The 14,525-nt window shown below is 44.8% G+C and overlaps 1 protein-coding gene across 3 annotated transcripts; it reads left to right on the forward strand.

Moving 5' to 3' along the window:
- The first annotated feature begins 236 nt into the window (after window positions 1-236).
- Window positions 237-14,350, forward strand: LOC309400824 (asialoglycoprotein receptor 1-like). Of its 3 annotated transcripts, none has more exons than XM_081969520.1 (9): window positions 237-421; window positions 2,575-2,666; window positions 5,915-6,040; window positions 6,191-6,286; window positions 6,787-6,858; window positions 8,547-8,639; window positions 10,689-10,840; window positions 11,839-11,945; window positions 13,563-14,350. In XM_081969520.1, the coding sequence occupies exons 2-9, from the start codon at window positions 2,597-2,599 to the stop codon at window positions 13,711-13,713; spliced, it is 867 nt and encodes a 288-aa protein (XP_081825646.1). In that variant the 5' UTR covers window positions 237-421; window positions 2,575-2,596; the 3' UTR covers window positions 13,714-14,350. The 3 variants fall into 3 exon arrangements, with proteins under 3 accessions (XP_081825646.1, XP_081825645.1, XP_081825647.1); XM_081969519.1 differs by having other exon boundaries at window positions 237-406; XM_081969521.1 differs by lacking the exon at window positions 2,575-2,666 and having other exon boundaries at window positions 237-406.
- Window positions 14,351-14,525: the final 175 nt, after the last annotated feature.

The raw sequence follows: 14,525 nt of genomic DNA on the forward strand, positions 1-14,525 counted from the left end.
CCTAGGGACTGATCACATGTCCAAGCGTTTGGGAGATATGTCTCCCAAAGACATGGTTTATGCCGCTTATGCGCAGCTTATCCGTCTCTATTGCGTCAAGTTTTGAGGATTTTCGGTTCCTCTCTTTGGGGAAATGCCCTTTCCAAGGGGGGGGGGGACCCCAGAGCCAAGGGAGGGGCGAGCATCGAGCCCAATATAAGGGAGGGGGGCGGTGCAGACTGAGCTGGCCGCTTCTCTTTTAGCAAACTTGGACAAACTTTGAAACGTCCCGCAGGAGAAACGTATTGACAGGGCAAAGATCAACAAGGGGGGGGGGGGGCGGAAAAGCGAACGGTTGGCCAGAAAGAGAGAAAGGCCGAGGTCCTTTTGAAAACCTCAACCAGGACTAGCTTCATCCCCGCTGCAGGTTGGTTTTGGGAAGGTAGGTGTGTGTGTGGGGGGGGCTTGGTTTTGTAGTAGCTGAGCCAGGAGTCTCCCTTCCTAAAAATGAAAACAAAAACAAAAAAAACAGGACCAGATGAGAAGAAGGAAGAGGCTTCACGCGGCAGAAAAGATGGCGGGAGACGAAAGGTGAAAAAGGATAAAACAGGAGGAATATTGGCAGCTCTGGGTCCAAAGGAGGTGGATTTTCTGGCAGGCGTTTCGTGAACTAACCAGGGAACATCATCAGTGCTAGAAAAGAGAGGGGTTTATGAAGAGGAAGAGGAGGAGGACTGAGGGGTCCTTGATGCTCTCTGAGCTTGTGGTTTTCTTGCAGACGTTTCATGACCCAACTAGGGAACAGCATCAGTGCTAGAAGAGTTTATGAGAGGAGGAAGAAGAGGAGGAGGACTGTGGGGTCCTGGGTGGTCTCTAAACTTGCTGGTTTTCTCTGATGTTACTCAAGTTGTGTCCTTAAACCCCTGCCAGAAAGCCCCCAAGTTCAGAGACCACCAAGGCCTCCTCCGGTTATACCGTTCGTTGTACTTTGAAGGGCTGTCTTTCGGTTACATGAGAATTGGGGTGGGGGGCTTTGAGGGGGGTGAAGGGAACAGGTGGGGGGAGCAGCCATTTAGGGGGGGGAACCCGGGACAGAAAGGCCAGCGGCCATGTCACCCATGACAAATAAAAGAAGGTGAACGGTTTAGGAGTCACCTTTGGGGTCGCTGGGCTTCCCTTCCAGAAAAGCAGCCATGTTGGCGTTTGGGTGTTTGCCTCAGTTTCCCCTTCGGCACAGCACTCTTAAAACCGGAGTGTCGGGAGACGGAGGAGGAGGAGGAGGCTGAAGGCCAAGAAGAATCTCCTCCCCTCTTAAAATCAGAATCTCAGTTTATTATTTCATCCGGGCAGGTATATATTGAAATTTTCTTCTCTTTGAGACAACCTATTTTTTTTCCTGGTACAAGGAAAGAAGGGGGGGGGAAAGGGGCTGGGGTGGGGGCTCGGTGGGACCTTCAGAGGTTCTGTAGAAGGTTTCCCCCAAGAGACTCGTTCTCGTCCGCAGTTCTGGGTTCTTTGTGCCAGGAAGTTGTGAGCCGAATACCAAAATAACGCAGAATTGGCAGGGACCTTAGAGGCTTTCTAGTCCAGCCCTCTGCTCAAGCAGGAGACCCTAGACCAGTGTTTCTCAATCTTGGCAACTTGAAGATGTCCGGACTTCAACTCCCAGAATGCCCCAGCCAGCATCCGCTGGCTGGGGCATTCTGGGAGTTGAGATCCGGACATCTTCAAGTTGGCAAGATTGAGAAACACTGCCCTAGACCATTCCAGACCAATGGGTGTCCAGCTTCTTCTTAAAAACCTCCAATATTGGAGTGCCTGCAACCTCTGGAGGCCAGCTGTTCCCCTGTCAGCAAGGGGTACCGATGATCTCCTGGTGTCTCTTCCTTGACCAAAAGTTCAGAAGATGACTTTAGAAAGCTAAGGAGGCCCCACAGACAGGATCCTGGAGCCAGAGGGTTCAGATAAATAAACGAATAAAGTAAATAAATAGTCAATAAACTTGTAGCTCAGGGTTGAAATGAGGGATCCGTGGTGCTCTCAGCACTGGGTGGTTTTCTTGCAGGCGTTTTATGACCCAACTAGGGAACATCATCAGTGCTAGAAGGGAGTGGAGGAAGAGGAGGAGGAAGAAGAGGGGGAGGAGGAGGAGGAGGAGGAGGAGGAAGAGGAGGAGGAGGAGGAGGAGAAGGAGGAAGAAAAGGAGAAGAGTGTGTGCCTTCATTCTCTCTGAACTTAGTAGTTTCCTTCAGACATTTCATGACCCAACTAAGGAACATCATCAGTGCTAGAAGGGAGTGGAGGAAGAGGAGGAGGAAAAAGAGGGGGAGGAGGGGGAAGAGAAGGAAGAGGAGGAGAGGAGGAGAGGAGGAGGAGGAGTTAGAAAAGGAGAAAAGTGTGTTCCTTCCTTCTCTCTGAACTTGGTAGTTTCCTTGCAGACGTTTCATGACCCAACTAGGGAACATCATCAGTGCTACCTAGAAGGGCCTGCAAGAAAGCAGCTCCTGCAAAATAACGGAAGGCAGGCCAACGGTCCACAAACTAAGTGTGTGTGTGTGTGTGTGTGGCCTTGTGACCCTTGTGTTGTGCTTCCAGGTGTTTGGGGAAGGGTCTCAAGATGATCCGAGACTACCAGGATCTGACCATGACGTTTGACCCCGAAAACGAGGATGCCCCACGGATGAAAGGTGGGCTTTACTCAGAGATGGACAATCCCCACCCACAAAGCCCCCAGGTCCCACGCTCTGCAATTCACGCTCCGTGGCTCTTCCTCGGGCAGGGGGCTCCATCCTTGCCCCCCCTTCCCCAATTCCCCTGAGTAAGAGACAAGGGCCCTTGTTTTAAAAAATGAGGAAGAGTCATGGTTAGCGACTCAACAACAGCCTTTTTGTGAAATGCCACAATTTGTGGGTTTGGTGGCTTTGCGTGGCCTCCCCCCCCACCCCCATTTTCAAAAGTGTTCTCGACTTACGACCACCATAGAGCCCCACGCACCTGCGGCTGAGTGAGAACCGTCGTTAGGTGAATTCCGCCCTGTTTTAAACGGACCTTTCCTGCAGCAATCGTTTAAGCGAACCGCCACCGTTGTTAAGTGAGCGACAGGGTTTCTTGAGGGAATCCAGCTGCCCCGTCATCTTAGCCAATCAGACACAGAGAGAGAAATGATAGGTAGATAGATAGAGATGGAGAGAAAGAGAGAGAGAGAATGATGGAGAGAGAGAGATGATAGATAGATAGATAGATAGATAGATAGATAGATAGATAGATAGATAGATAGATAGATAGATAGATAGATAGATAGATAGATGATATAGATAGATAGATAGATAGATAGATAGATAGATAGATAGATAGATAGATAGATAGATGATAGATAGATAGATAGATAGATAGATAGATAGATAGATAGATAGATAGATAGAGATGGAGAAAAAGAGAGAGAGAGAATGATGGAGAGAGAGATATGATAGATAGATAGATGGATGGATGGATGGTTGGATGGATGGATAAATATAGATATAGATGATAAATAGATAGATGATAGATAGATGATAGATAGATGATAGATAGATAGATAGATGATAGATAGATAGATAGATAGATAGATAGATAGATAGATGATAGATAGATGATAGATAGAGATAGATAGATAGATAGATAGATAGATAGATAGATAGATAGATGATAGATAGATGATAGATAGAGATAGATAGATAGATAGATAGATAGATAGATAGATAGATGATAGAGAGAGATGATAGATAGATGATAGATAGATAGATAGATAGATAGAGATAGATAGATAGATAGATGATAGATAGATAGAGATAGATAGATAGATAGATAGATAGATAGAGATAGATAGATAGATAGATGATAGATAGATGATAGATACAGATAGATAGATAGATAGATAGATAGATAGATAGATAGATAGATGATAGATAGATGATAGATAGAGATAGATAGATAGATAAATAGATAGATAGATAGATAGATAGATGATAGAGAGAGATGATAGATAGATGATAGATAGATAGATATAGATAAATAGATAGAGATAGATAGATAGATGATAGATAGATAGAGATAGATAGATAGATAGATAGATAGATAGAGATAGATAGATAGATAGATAGATAGATAGAGATAGATAGATAGATAGATAGATAGATAGATGATAGATAGATGATGATAGATAGATAGATAGATAGAGATAGATAGATAGATAGAGATAGATAGATAGATAGATAGATAGATAGATAGATAGATAGATAGATAGATAGATAGATATGGAGAGAGAGAGAGAGACATCGAAACAGTCACTATATTTATAAATATAGTCATATATTTACATATAATTATAGACTACAACCGGAATTACTAGGAATTTAATGCTAGGTCAGATGCTTCCTCTTTTCTTACTCCACCATGCCCTAATTCCTATTTCTCTCCTCCCACTGTCCTTCTGGTTCTTACCTTCTTCTTGTGACCTGCTCTATTTCTGCCTCCTTCCTTCCTTTATTCCCCAAGGTTTTTGCAATTTTAGCACCTTTAAAACAGCTTCGCTGGCTGGGGAATTAGAATAGAATAGAGCCCAGAAGGGAACTTAGAGGTCTTCTAGTCCAGCCCCCTTCTCAAGCAGGAGAACCATTTCAGACAAACATTCAGTCTCTCTTGAAAGCCTCCAGTGTTGGTGCATCTGCAACTTCTGGAGGGAAGCCACATGCTGTTTCTACTGATTAATAGAGTCGGGTGGGATCTTGGAGGTCATCCAGTCCAACCCGCAGCCCTACCCCATTTGAGACAAGTGACCGTCTCATGTCTTCAAGGCCAGATAACTTAAAAATGGCCAAGGTTGAGAAACATGGTGTTACCCATTCGGGGCAAGCGAGGAAGGCTACATTAACAGATAACAGAGTTGGAAGGGACCTTGGAGATCATCCAGTCCAACCCGCAACCCAAGCAGGAGTCCCTGCTCCATTTCTGACAGTTTCTTCTTGAAAGCTTCCAGGGATGAAGCTTCCACAACTTCCGAAGGCAACTTCTGTTCCGTTGGTGGAGTGATACGTTACTCTGAGATGGGTTCTCGCAGGTGTCCCTCTGAACTACGATTCCCAGCATCCTTTGCCTTGGTGATGGAGCCGCTGGGAATTCGAATCATAGAGTGGAAGAGCTAGAAAGGATTTTGGAGAAAGGATTCAGCCTTGTTTTTCAGCGTAGGCAACTTTTAAACTGGGTGGACTTCAACTCCCAGAATCCCCAGAAACAATGGAATAGAAAATAGAGTAATAAACTGAAAGAAAAATGAAGCTGAATAAAGAAAAAAAAGCAAAAGAAAGAAAAGAAAAGAAATAAAAGAAAGAAGGAAAGAAAAGAAAGAAAACAAAAAAGAAAAGAAAAATAAAATAAAAAAGAAAAGAAAAGAAATAAAATGAATAAAAGAAAAAAGAAAAGAAAGAAAAGAAATAAATAAAATACATAAAATACATAAAATAAATAAAGAAAAGAAATAAAATAAAGAAAAGAAATAAAATAAATAAATACATAAATACATAAAATACATAAATAAAATAAAATAAATAAATTATAAAATAAAGAAAAGAAATAAAATAAATAAAATAAATAATAAAATAAATAAAATGAATAAAATGAATAAAATGAATAAAATGAATAAAATGAATAAAATGAATAAAATGAATAAAAAAATGAATAAAATAAATAAAATAAATAATAGAACAGAACAGAACAGAGCAGAACTAAATTAAACTAAACTAAACTAAACTAAACTAAACTAAACTAAACTAAACCTCAGGGAGTGGAAATCCACCCAGTTTAAAGTTTGTTTAGACAGTCCTCACAGCATCCATCAAACAAACAAACCTCCTTACTAAAGTTTGGGAAATAAACCAAGGTTTGCTTCCTCTCTTCTTAGCCCCTCCGAAGATGCCCCAAAGCCGGACGTGGCTCCAACGGACTTTCCCCAGCCGGCGCCGGGTTCTAATCCTGATGGCTCTGAGCTTCATCCTCACCATCGCGGTGATGGTCTTTGGCGTCAAAGGTGAGCATGTCGCTAGGCCCGAAAACGGCGTCCTAGGGTCTGAGCAAAGGCAAAAAAGCCGAGGGGGAGTGAGTGGGCACCACCAGGTGATCACCAACGGGCCTTTTTTTTTCTTCCTCAGCCATTATTTTGTACTTTTCTTCTTCTCAGGACATTTTTACAACATGGAGTTGAAGAAGATGCAGGAGAGCATGAACAGCCTCAATAAAACAGTCGGGACGCAGCTCACCAAGCTTCAGGAGAAGGGTAAACCTCGGCCAGGTTACTTAACAGAGTCGGAAGGGGCCTTGGAGGTCATCTAGTCCAACCCCCTTGCCCCAAGCAGTATCCTGATTGATTGATTGATTGATTGATTGATGTGGTCTAGGGTCTCCTGCTTCAGCAGGGGGCTGGACTAGAAGACCTCCAAGGTACCTTCCAGCTTCTATTCTGTTTGATTGATTGATTGATTGATTGATTGATGCGGTCTAGAGTCTCCTGCTCAATCAGGGGGCTGGACTAGAAGACCTCCAAGGTCCCTTCTAGCTTCTATTTTAATTGATTGATTGATTGATTGATGTGATCTAGGGCCTCCTGCTCGATCAGAGGGCTGGACTAGAAGACCTCCAAGGTCCCTTCCAGCTTCTATTCTGTTTGATTGATTGATTGATTGATTGATTGATTGACGTGGTCTAGGGCCTCCTGCTCGATCAGGGGGCTGAACTAGGTGAACTCCAAGGTCCCTTCATTCCACCTGTGTTTCGCAGAGAACGACGCGGACACAAAACTGAAGGAGACGGAAGGGACAGTGAAGCAGTTGACCGAGGAGGCCAACAGAGGTAAGGAAGAAAAAGCCCCTTCCTGTCAGGTGGCGAAAAACCAGATCCAATTACAGGGCGGTCCTTGGCTTATGACCAGAAACGAGCCCCCACATTTCTGTCACTAAGCAAAGCCATTGAATTTGGACCCGTTTTATGACTCGTCTTGCCCCTGTTGTAAAGCAAATCGCAGCCGCTGTTGAATGAGTCACACGGTTGTTAAGTGAACCCCGGACGGTCGCAAATGATCGCCATGACCATCGTAAGTACACGCCGGGTGCCAAGCGTGGGAATTTGGCTCCTGTGACCACGTCGGATGGCTGTAGGTTTGGGCAACCTGTGTGGATTTTATCCCCGGTGGAAGGAGCTGAGCCACGAGGAGGGTGTAACCGCCCTGCCCTTCCGCCTGGCGTCCCGGGAGGGACGGCTGAGATACCCAGGGAGCCTTCATGTGGGCAGACTGCGTGGCACCCGTGGAAACAGCTGCCGGTGGTTTCCTGGCGCTGATGCCTCTTTTGGGGCATTTGAAAAGGGAGGGGAGGTTTCAACGCCTCTTATTTCTTTTTTTCCCCCTTGGCAAACCCCAAGAAAAAGGGGGGAAGCTATTGGCAGACGAAGCCCCCCCCCCCCCCAGATTTCATTTCATTTCATTGTATTTTATTTTATTTCATTTCATTTACTTTATTAACTTTATTTTATTTGTTTTCCTTCTTTCTTTTCTTTTTTTTTTGCTTTTTTGCTTTATTCAGTTTCGTTTTCTTTACATGCTCTCCATATTTTCACATTTATTTCAGTTTATTATTCTGTTCTATTCCATTGTTTTGTTTTATTATTTCTTTTCCTTTTCGGTTTCCTTTATCCGGCTGTGTTTTGTGTTGATATGCTCTCCGTCTCACTATCCATTTTATTTCTCTGCAATAAAAACAGAAATAGAAAAGCAATTGTAAAAATAATTGTTGCCCACCCCAGCAATAAGTAACTATTCCTAATTGAGTGACATTTTTAAAATGTGTTCCCTTTTTCCTTCCTTCCTTCCTTCCTTCCTTCCTTCCTTCCTTCTTTCTTTCCTTCCTTCCTTCCTTCCTTCCTTCCTTCTTTCCTTCCTCTTACCATCCTTCCTACCCTCCCTCCCTTTCTTTCCTTCTTTCCTCCCTCCGTCCCTCTCTCTCTCTCTCTCCCTTCCTTCCTTCCTTTCAATTTTCATTCTTTCTGTCTGCCTCTTTTCCTTCCTCTTTCTTTTTTCTTTCTCTTTCTCCTTCCCTCCCTCTCTCTTTCTTTTCCTTCCTTTCTTCTTTTTCCTTTCTTCTTTCTTCTGTTTCTTTCATTTTTCTTTCTTTCTTTCTTTCATTTTTCTTTCTTTCTTTCCATCTCTTTTCTATCCTTTCTTTCTTTCTTTTTCTTCCTTCCTTCCTTCTTTTACTTTCTTTCTTTCTCTTCTTTTCTTTCTTTCTTTTGTTTTTCCTTCCCTCTTTTCCCTCCTCTTTTCTTCCTTTCTTCCTTCTTTCTCTTTCTTCTTTTCTTTCTTTCATTCATTTTTCTTTCTTTCTTTCCATCTCTTTTCCTTCCTCTTCCTTCCTTCTTTATTTCTCTCTCTCTCTCTCTCTTTCTTTCTTTCTTTCTTTCTTTCTCTCTCTCTCTCTCTCTCTCTCTCTCTTTCTTTCTTTCTCTCTCTCTCTCTCTCTCTCTTTCTTTCTTTCTTTCTTTCACAGCCACAACCCACCTTCTAAACCAGCTGAAGGAGCTACGGAGGAATAACATCGCCCTCAATTGTGACTTCCAGGACTTCAAACACAACCGTACAGGTGCGGAGGGAGAGGGGGGGGAGGGCACGCCAAGGGTGAGGCCTGGCACCGGTGGGCATAAGGAGAGTGGCTCCCTGCTGGTCCTCCTTCCGCTTGGTTGGCGCCTGCCGCCTCTTTGCCTTGGCCTGGGGTTTGAAGGAGGGGGGGGGGGCTGTGTGGGCTTTGAGCCTTTTAATATTTGTAGCTGAGGGTCCGGCGGCTGTGAGCTCCTTGGGGGTCTTGGAGCTCAAGAGTTTTCTGGCAGGCATTCCATCGCCAAACTAGATAACGTCATCAGTGCTAGAAAGGTAAAGCTCACTCTGTCCTAGCACTGATGATGTTATCTAGTTGGGTTATGACAAGTGGCAAGATGTCCTGAGAGAACCAAGGACCCCACCGTCCTCCTCCCCATCCTGCAAACCCCTCCTCCCTTCTAGCACTGATGACGTTCCCTAGTTGGGTCATGAAACGCCTGGAAGAAAATAACCAAGTTCCGAGAGCAGCAAGAGTCCTCCTCCTCCTCCTCCTCCTCCTCCTCCTCCCACAACTCTTCCAGCATTGATGATGTTCCCTAGTTTGGTCATGAAACGTCTGCAAGGAAGCTCAGAGAGGCACTAAGGGCATCAAAGTCTCCTTCCTTCCCCCTCTTCCTCCTCCTTCCTTCTAGCCCTGATGATATTGCCTAGCTGGGTCATGAAACGTCTCCAAGAAAACCACCCAGCTCAGAGACCCCCCAAGGACCCCACAGTCCTCCTCCTCCCACTCCTCCTCCTCCTCTTCTTCTTCTCCTCCTCCCCCACTTCTCCTCCTCTTCTCTGCAAACACCGCTCCCTTCAAGCGCTGATAATATTACCTAGTTGGGTCACAAAATGTCTGCCGGGAAACCCCCAAGCTCAGAGACCCCCCCAAGGACCCCACAGTCCCCCTCTTCCTCCTCTCTACAAACACCACTCCCTTCCAGCACTGATGACATTCCATAGATGGGTCATGAAACGTCTGCAAGAACCCCCTCCACCCGCACCAAGCTCTGAGACCCCCACCGTCGTAGCCTTTCCCCTTAGCCAAATGGCACCCTGGGGCTGATGGTCTTCCTTGTGGGTGGGCTGCTTCCGGCTGAGGCTGAGCCGAGGATGCTGAGCCCCCAAGTGCATGATGGGAATATCCCTCCCCTCCCAATTGCCGCCCAGCAAGGGCTCTTCCGGAGGTTGGCTTGTTTTCCAGTGGTTTGGAATGGATTCCGGGATGAATCACACAGGGATGGGAAGAGGCCCCGCTTGTCATCTCTTCTCCCCGTCGTTTATTCGGCCTCTGCAAACGTCTCCGGGTGCCACCTGGGTTTTGGGGGGGCACCAGAAATAACTCCGGCGGGGCTCCCTGGCGCCTCGCCCTAAATTCGGGCTGGACCCGCCCAGCCAGTTCTGCGACATTTTCTTGGTTTTCAGATGTTTTTCTCTTGCTTTGATTCTCTGCCAGGCCTCCCGGATGGGCGGAATGAAGAATTAAAAAGGGAATTAAGAATCGTATTGGTCGTCCTCGACTTACGACGATTCGTTTAGTGACTGTTGAAAAAAAAAGGGACATGGACATTTCCCCCCCCCCCCACGATCAAAATTTAGACGCCGATTCGTATTTACAACGGTCACAGCGTCCCAGGGTGGGGTGGGGGTGAGGTTGTCAGGTAAATCCCCTTTTTGCGACCTTCCGCCACAAGCAAAGTCAACGGGGAAGCTGGACTCGCTTAATGACCACGTGGCCCACTTATCCACTGGGGCGATTTGCTTAACAACGGTGGCCAGAAAGGTTGTAAAATGGGGGAGGGGGGACTCATTTCGTCAACGTCTCACTTAACGATGGATGTTTTGGACTCCGCTGCGGTCATAAGCCAAGGACCCTCCCTACATGAAAGCATTTTTGCTGCCCAAAAACGGCACGAGAAGACGCCAGTTCTTTACGATGACGGGCTTTTCTCACCGCCCAGAAGGAGAGGCAAGGCTAGCTCAGCCTGATGGGTGTTGTAGTCCAGCACAGCTGAAGCTCTCTCTCTCTCTCTTCTCTTCCTTTTCTTCCCAGGCCGAACGGAGGCCTGCTGTCCCAGGGGTTGGGATGCATTTCGGAAAAGCTGCTACTGGGAAAGCCAAGTGGGAACGTCGTGGCAGGAAGCCAAAGCCGAGTGCGAAAGCTACGATGCTCACCTGGTGATCATCAACTCCTACGAGGAGCAGGTAGACGTCCCTACCTGGGTGGCTGATTGAGTCAGGAAGCAGTTGGATTAGACCGGGGGGGGGGGGGGGTTGTCTCCAGACATGGCCCCTTTAAGATGTGTGGACTTCAACTCCCACAATTCCTCTGTCAGCATAGCTGGCTGAGGAATCCTGGGAGTTGAAGTCCACCAGTCTTAAAGGAACCAAGTTTGCTGGCTGAGGAATTCTGGGAGTTGAAGTCCAGCAGTCTTAAAGGAACCAAGTTTGCTGGCTGAGGAATTCTGGGAGTTGAAGTCCAGCAGTCTTAAAGGAACCAAGTTTGCTGGCTGAGGAATTCTGGGAGTTGAAGTCCACCAGTCTTAAAGGAACCACGTTTGCTGGCTGAGGAATTCTGGGAGTTGAAGTCCAGCAGTCTTAAAGGAACCAAGTTTGCTGGCTGAGGAATCCTGGGAGTTGAAGTCCCCAAGTCTTAAAGGGGCCAAGATTGGAGACCCCCTGAGACCCAATATTTTTTCAACTTGGACCATTTTAAGAGGAGTGGACTTCAACTCCCAGAATTCCCCAGCCAACCAAAACTTATGGAAATTCAGCATGAATAAGAACCAATGTGGTTAGACTAATTTTTGCATTTAAAAAAAACAAATTGGGTCACTTTCTTAATAGACGGTGGGAATGCAGTCGACGTAATATATCTTGATTTCAAGAAAATAGGGGGCGGGGGGGGGGGAAACCATCCATGAGAAACTAAATTAATAAACAGGTTAAATATGGGCTCTATGGCGTAACAATTAATTAATGAGGAAACTTGATATGCTGGCCGGGGAATTCTGGGAGTTGAAGTCCACCCCAAGTAAAGTTTCAAACAGATGTTTCTATCTATCTATTTTGCTACTCAGTGTATTTGACTAGGTATTTCTTTAATTATATCTATTATTCTATGCTGGGATGGACTTCACTGGTAGAGTAAGATTTTCGGGTGCTGGGGGGGGTCTCAACGTTCCTTTTTTTTTTTCTGACAGCAATTCGTGGCGGTCCGTGTCAGGCCAAACTTAATGTGGATCGGGTTGACAGACAGTAGTGGCAGCTGGAAGTGGGTGGACGATTCCCCCTACACAATGGTCTCACGGTAGGTTCAACTGGAGGGGTTCCCCCCACCCCACCAACCATCCAGAATTCCCCATTGACTGTCCATGGATAGTCAGCCTTGAGGGTACCTCTCGAGGTCATCTAGACCAACCCCCCTCTGTTTAGCGCAGCAAGGGAATTCTGGGAATGGAACTCCAGCCGTCTTAAATCTGCCGAAAGACTGTTCTACGCAGGTAGTCCTCAACTTAGGACGGGTTGCTTGAGGACCATTCAAAGTACCGACAGACTTATTAATACCTACGGATGACCTGTCCTCATAGTTACGCCTGGCGTAACTGCAGGACAGATCCTGTTTTGTGCGTATCGCTTCGTGGTTATGACCGGTGGCAGTGTCCCGCAGTCACGTGACCGCCACTGGAGAGTATTTTGCCCCCCAAAATGGTTGGGTTCCCTTAAAGAGGTTCACTTAACGACGGGGGGTGACTCATTTTAAGACCGTTGTCAAAACAGTGATCAAATGGAGACTGGTCACGTGGTGCCTCGGCTTACGACCGCAGTGACTTATGAGGAACATTTCAAACTCCAAAAGGTTGTAACTTGAGGACTATAGGTAGTCCGAGACCTATGACCGCAATTGAGCCCAACATTTGCGTTGCTAAGCAAAACGGTTGCTAAGTGAGTTTTGCTCCCTTTTACGAGCTTTCTTGTCACTGCTGTTGTTAAGTGAGTAACATGGTTGTTAAGTGAATCCATTTTCCCTATGGACTCCGCTTGTCAGGGGAATCATGTGAGCCCGGTAAAAACTGTGACCGTCATAAAGATGAGTCAGTTTCGAACCATCGGAATTTTGATCATGTGACTGCGGGAATACTGCAACGGTCATAAGTGTGTCACTTTTTTACAGGGATGTCGTAACTTTGAATGGTCACTAAATGAACTGTTGGAAGTTGAGGACTACCTTTATTTTATTTTAGTTTAGGTTTTTTTATTTACTTTAGTATCTTATATTTTGTTTTATTTTATTATTTTGTTCATTTTAATACTTTATATTTCATTTTATTTTAATATTTTATTTCATTTCATTTCATTTTAGCATTTTATTTCATTTTAATATTTTATATTTCATTTTATTTTATTTTATTTTAATATTTAATCTTTCGTTTTATTTTACTTTAGTATTTTATATTTCATTTTATTTCATTTTAGTATTTTACATTTCATTTTATTTTACTTTAGTATTTTATTTCATTTTATTTCATTTTAGTATTTTACATTTCATTTTATTTTACTTTAGTATTTTATTTCATTTTATTTTAGTATTTTATATTTTGTTTTATTTTACTTTAGTATTTTATATTTCATTTTAGTATTTTATATTTCATTTCTTTAGTATTTTATTTTACTTTAGTATTTTATATTTCATTTTATTTCTTTAGTATTTTATTTTACTTTAGTATTTTATGTTTAATTTTATTTCATTTCATTTCATTTTAGTATTTTATATTTCATTTCATTTCATTTTAATATTTATTCTTTTTTATTTGGTTCTCCCGTTGGCTTATTGTTTTGCCCTTGGGTGCCTGTGGTTGTGTTGGGAGGCATCCCCACAACCTAACCAAACTCACCCCGTCTTCTGCCGTGTCTCTCTCTGGCCCAGGGACTGGTGCCCAGAACAACCGGACAACTGGTACTACCATGAACTGGGGGGCGGGGAAGACTGCGCCCACCTCCACCGGGACGGCTGCTGGAACGATGACCACTGTAGCCGGCTCTACGGCTTCGTCTGCGAGTTGGAGATGAATAATTAAGGGGAGCCGGAAGCCCCCCACCCACCCAGAGCTCCCCCAAAGTGGACAATCAACCACCCCGGTTTAGATGCTGGCTAGATGCTGGCTAGATGCTGGCTAGATTCCTTGTTTCGCACTCAAGATGGAAGCGGCCATCTTGAGACTGAGACTTCGACGACCTCCATTCTTCCTCCCTTCCTCCCTCTGTTTCTGACTTTACACTTAGTCCTCGACTTGCAGCCATTAGTGACGGTTCGAAGTTACGACGACACAAAAAAAGAAACTTAGGCAGACTGTTTGTCACACTCACGACCGTTACAGGATCAAAATTCGTAGGCTTGGCAACTGGCACGTACTTATGCCTGTTGCATTGTGTCCCCTTTTCCGACCTTCTGACAAGGCAGGTCAACGAGGAAGCTGGAGTCACTTCACAGCCATGGGACTCGCTGAACAGTGGCGGCGATTCGCTTAGCAACAGCGGCCGGGAAAGTCGTACAATGGGGCAACACTCACTTAACAATTGTCTCGCTTAACGACCGAAATGTTGGGCTCCATAGTGTTAAGACCACCCTGGAGCCCAGATTTTCCATTTTAAGTCAGGACAATCATAAATCAAGGGACGCATTTTGAGTGGATCCAATTTTATGCCTTCTTTTTTTTAATGTGGCGGTCATTAAGTGAGCCACAATGTGAATGCCATGAGTAAGGAAATCAATGTATTCCTATGTAAATATTTGGCTGGAAACAGGGAAACATTATGCCATAAAGATGGGCAGCCTATAAGTTTTACAAACAAACAAATAAGTAAGGGACACGTGAACTCAGAACAGGGT

This window comes from Natrix helvetica (genome assembly GCF_964273705.1).
Source record: "Natrix helvetica genome assembly, chromosome: W".
Taxonomy (NCBI): domain Eukaryota; kingdom Metazoa; phylum Chordata; class Lepidosauria; order Squamata; family Natricidae; genus Natrix; species Natrix helvetica.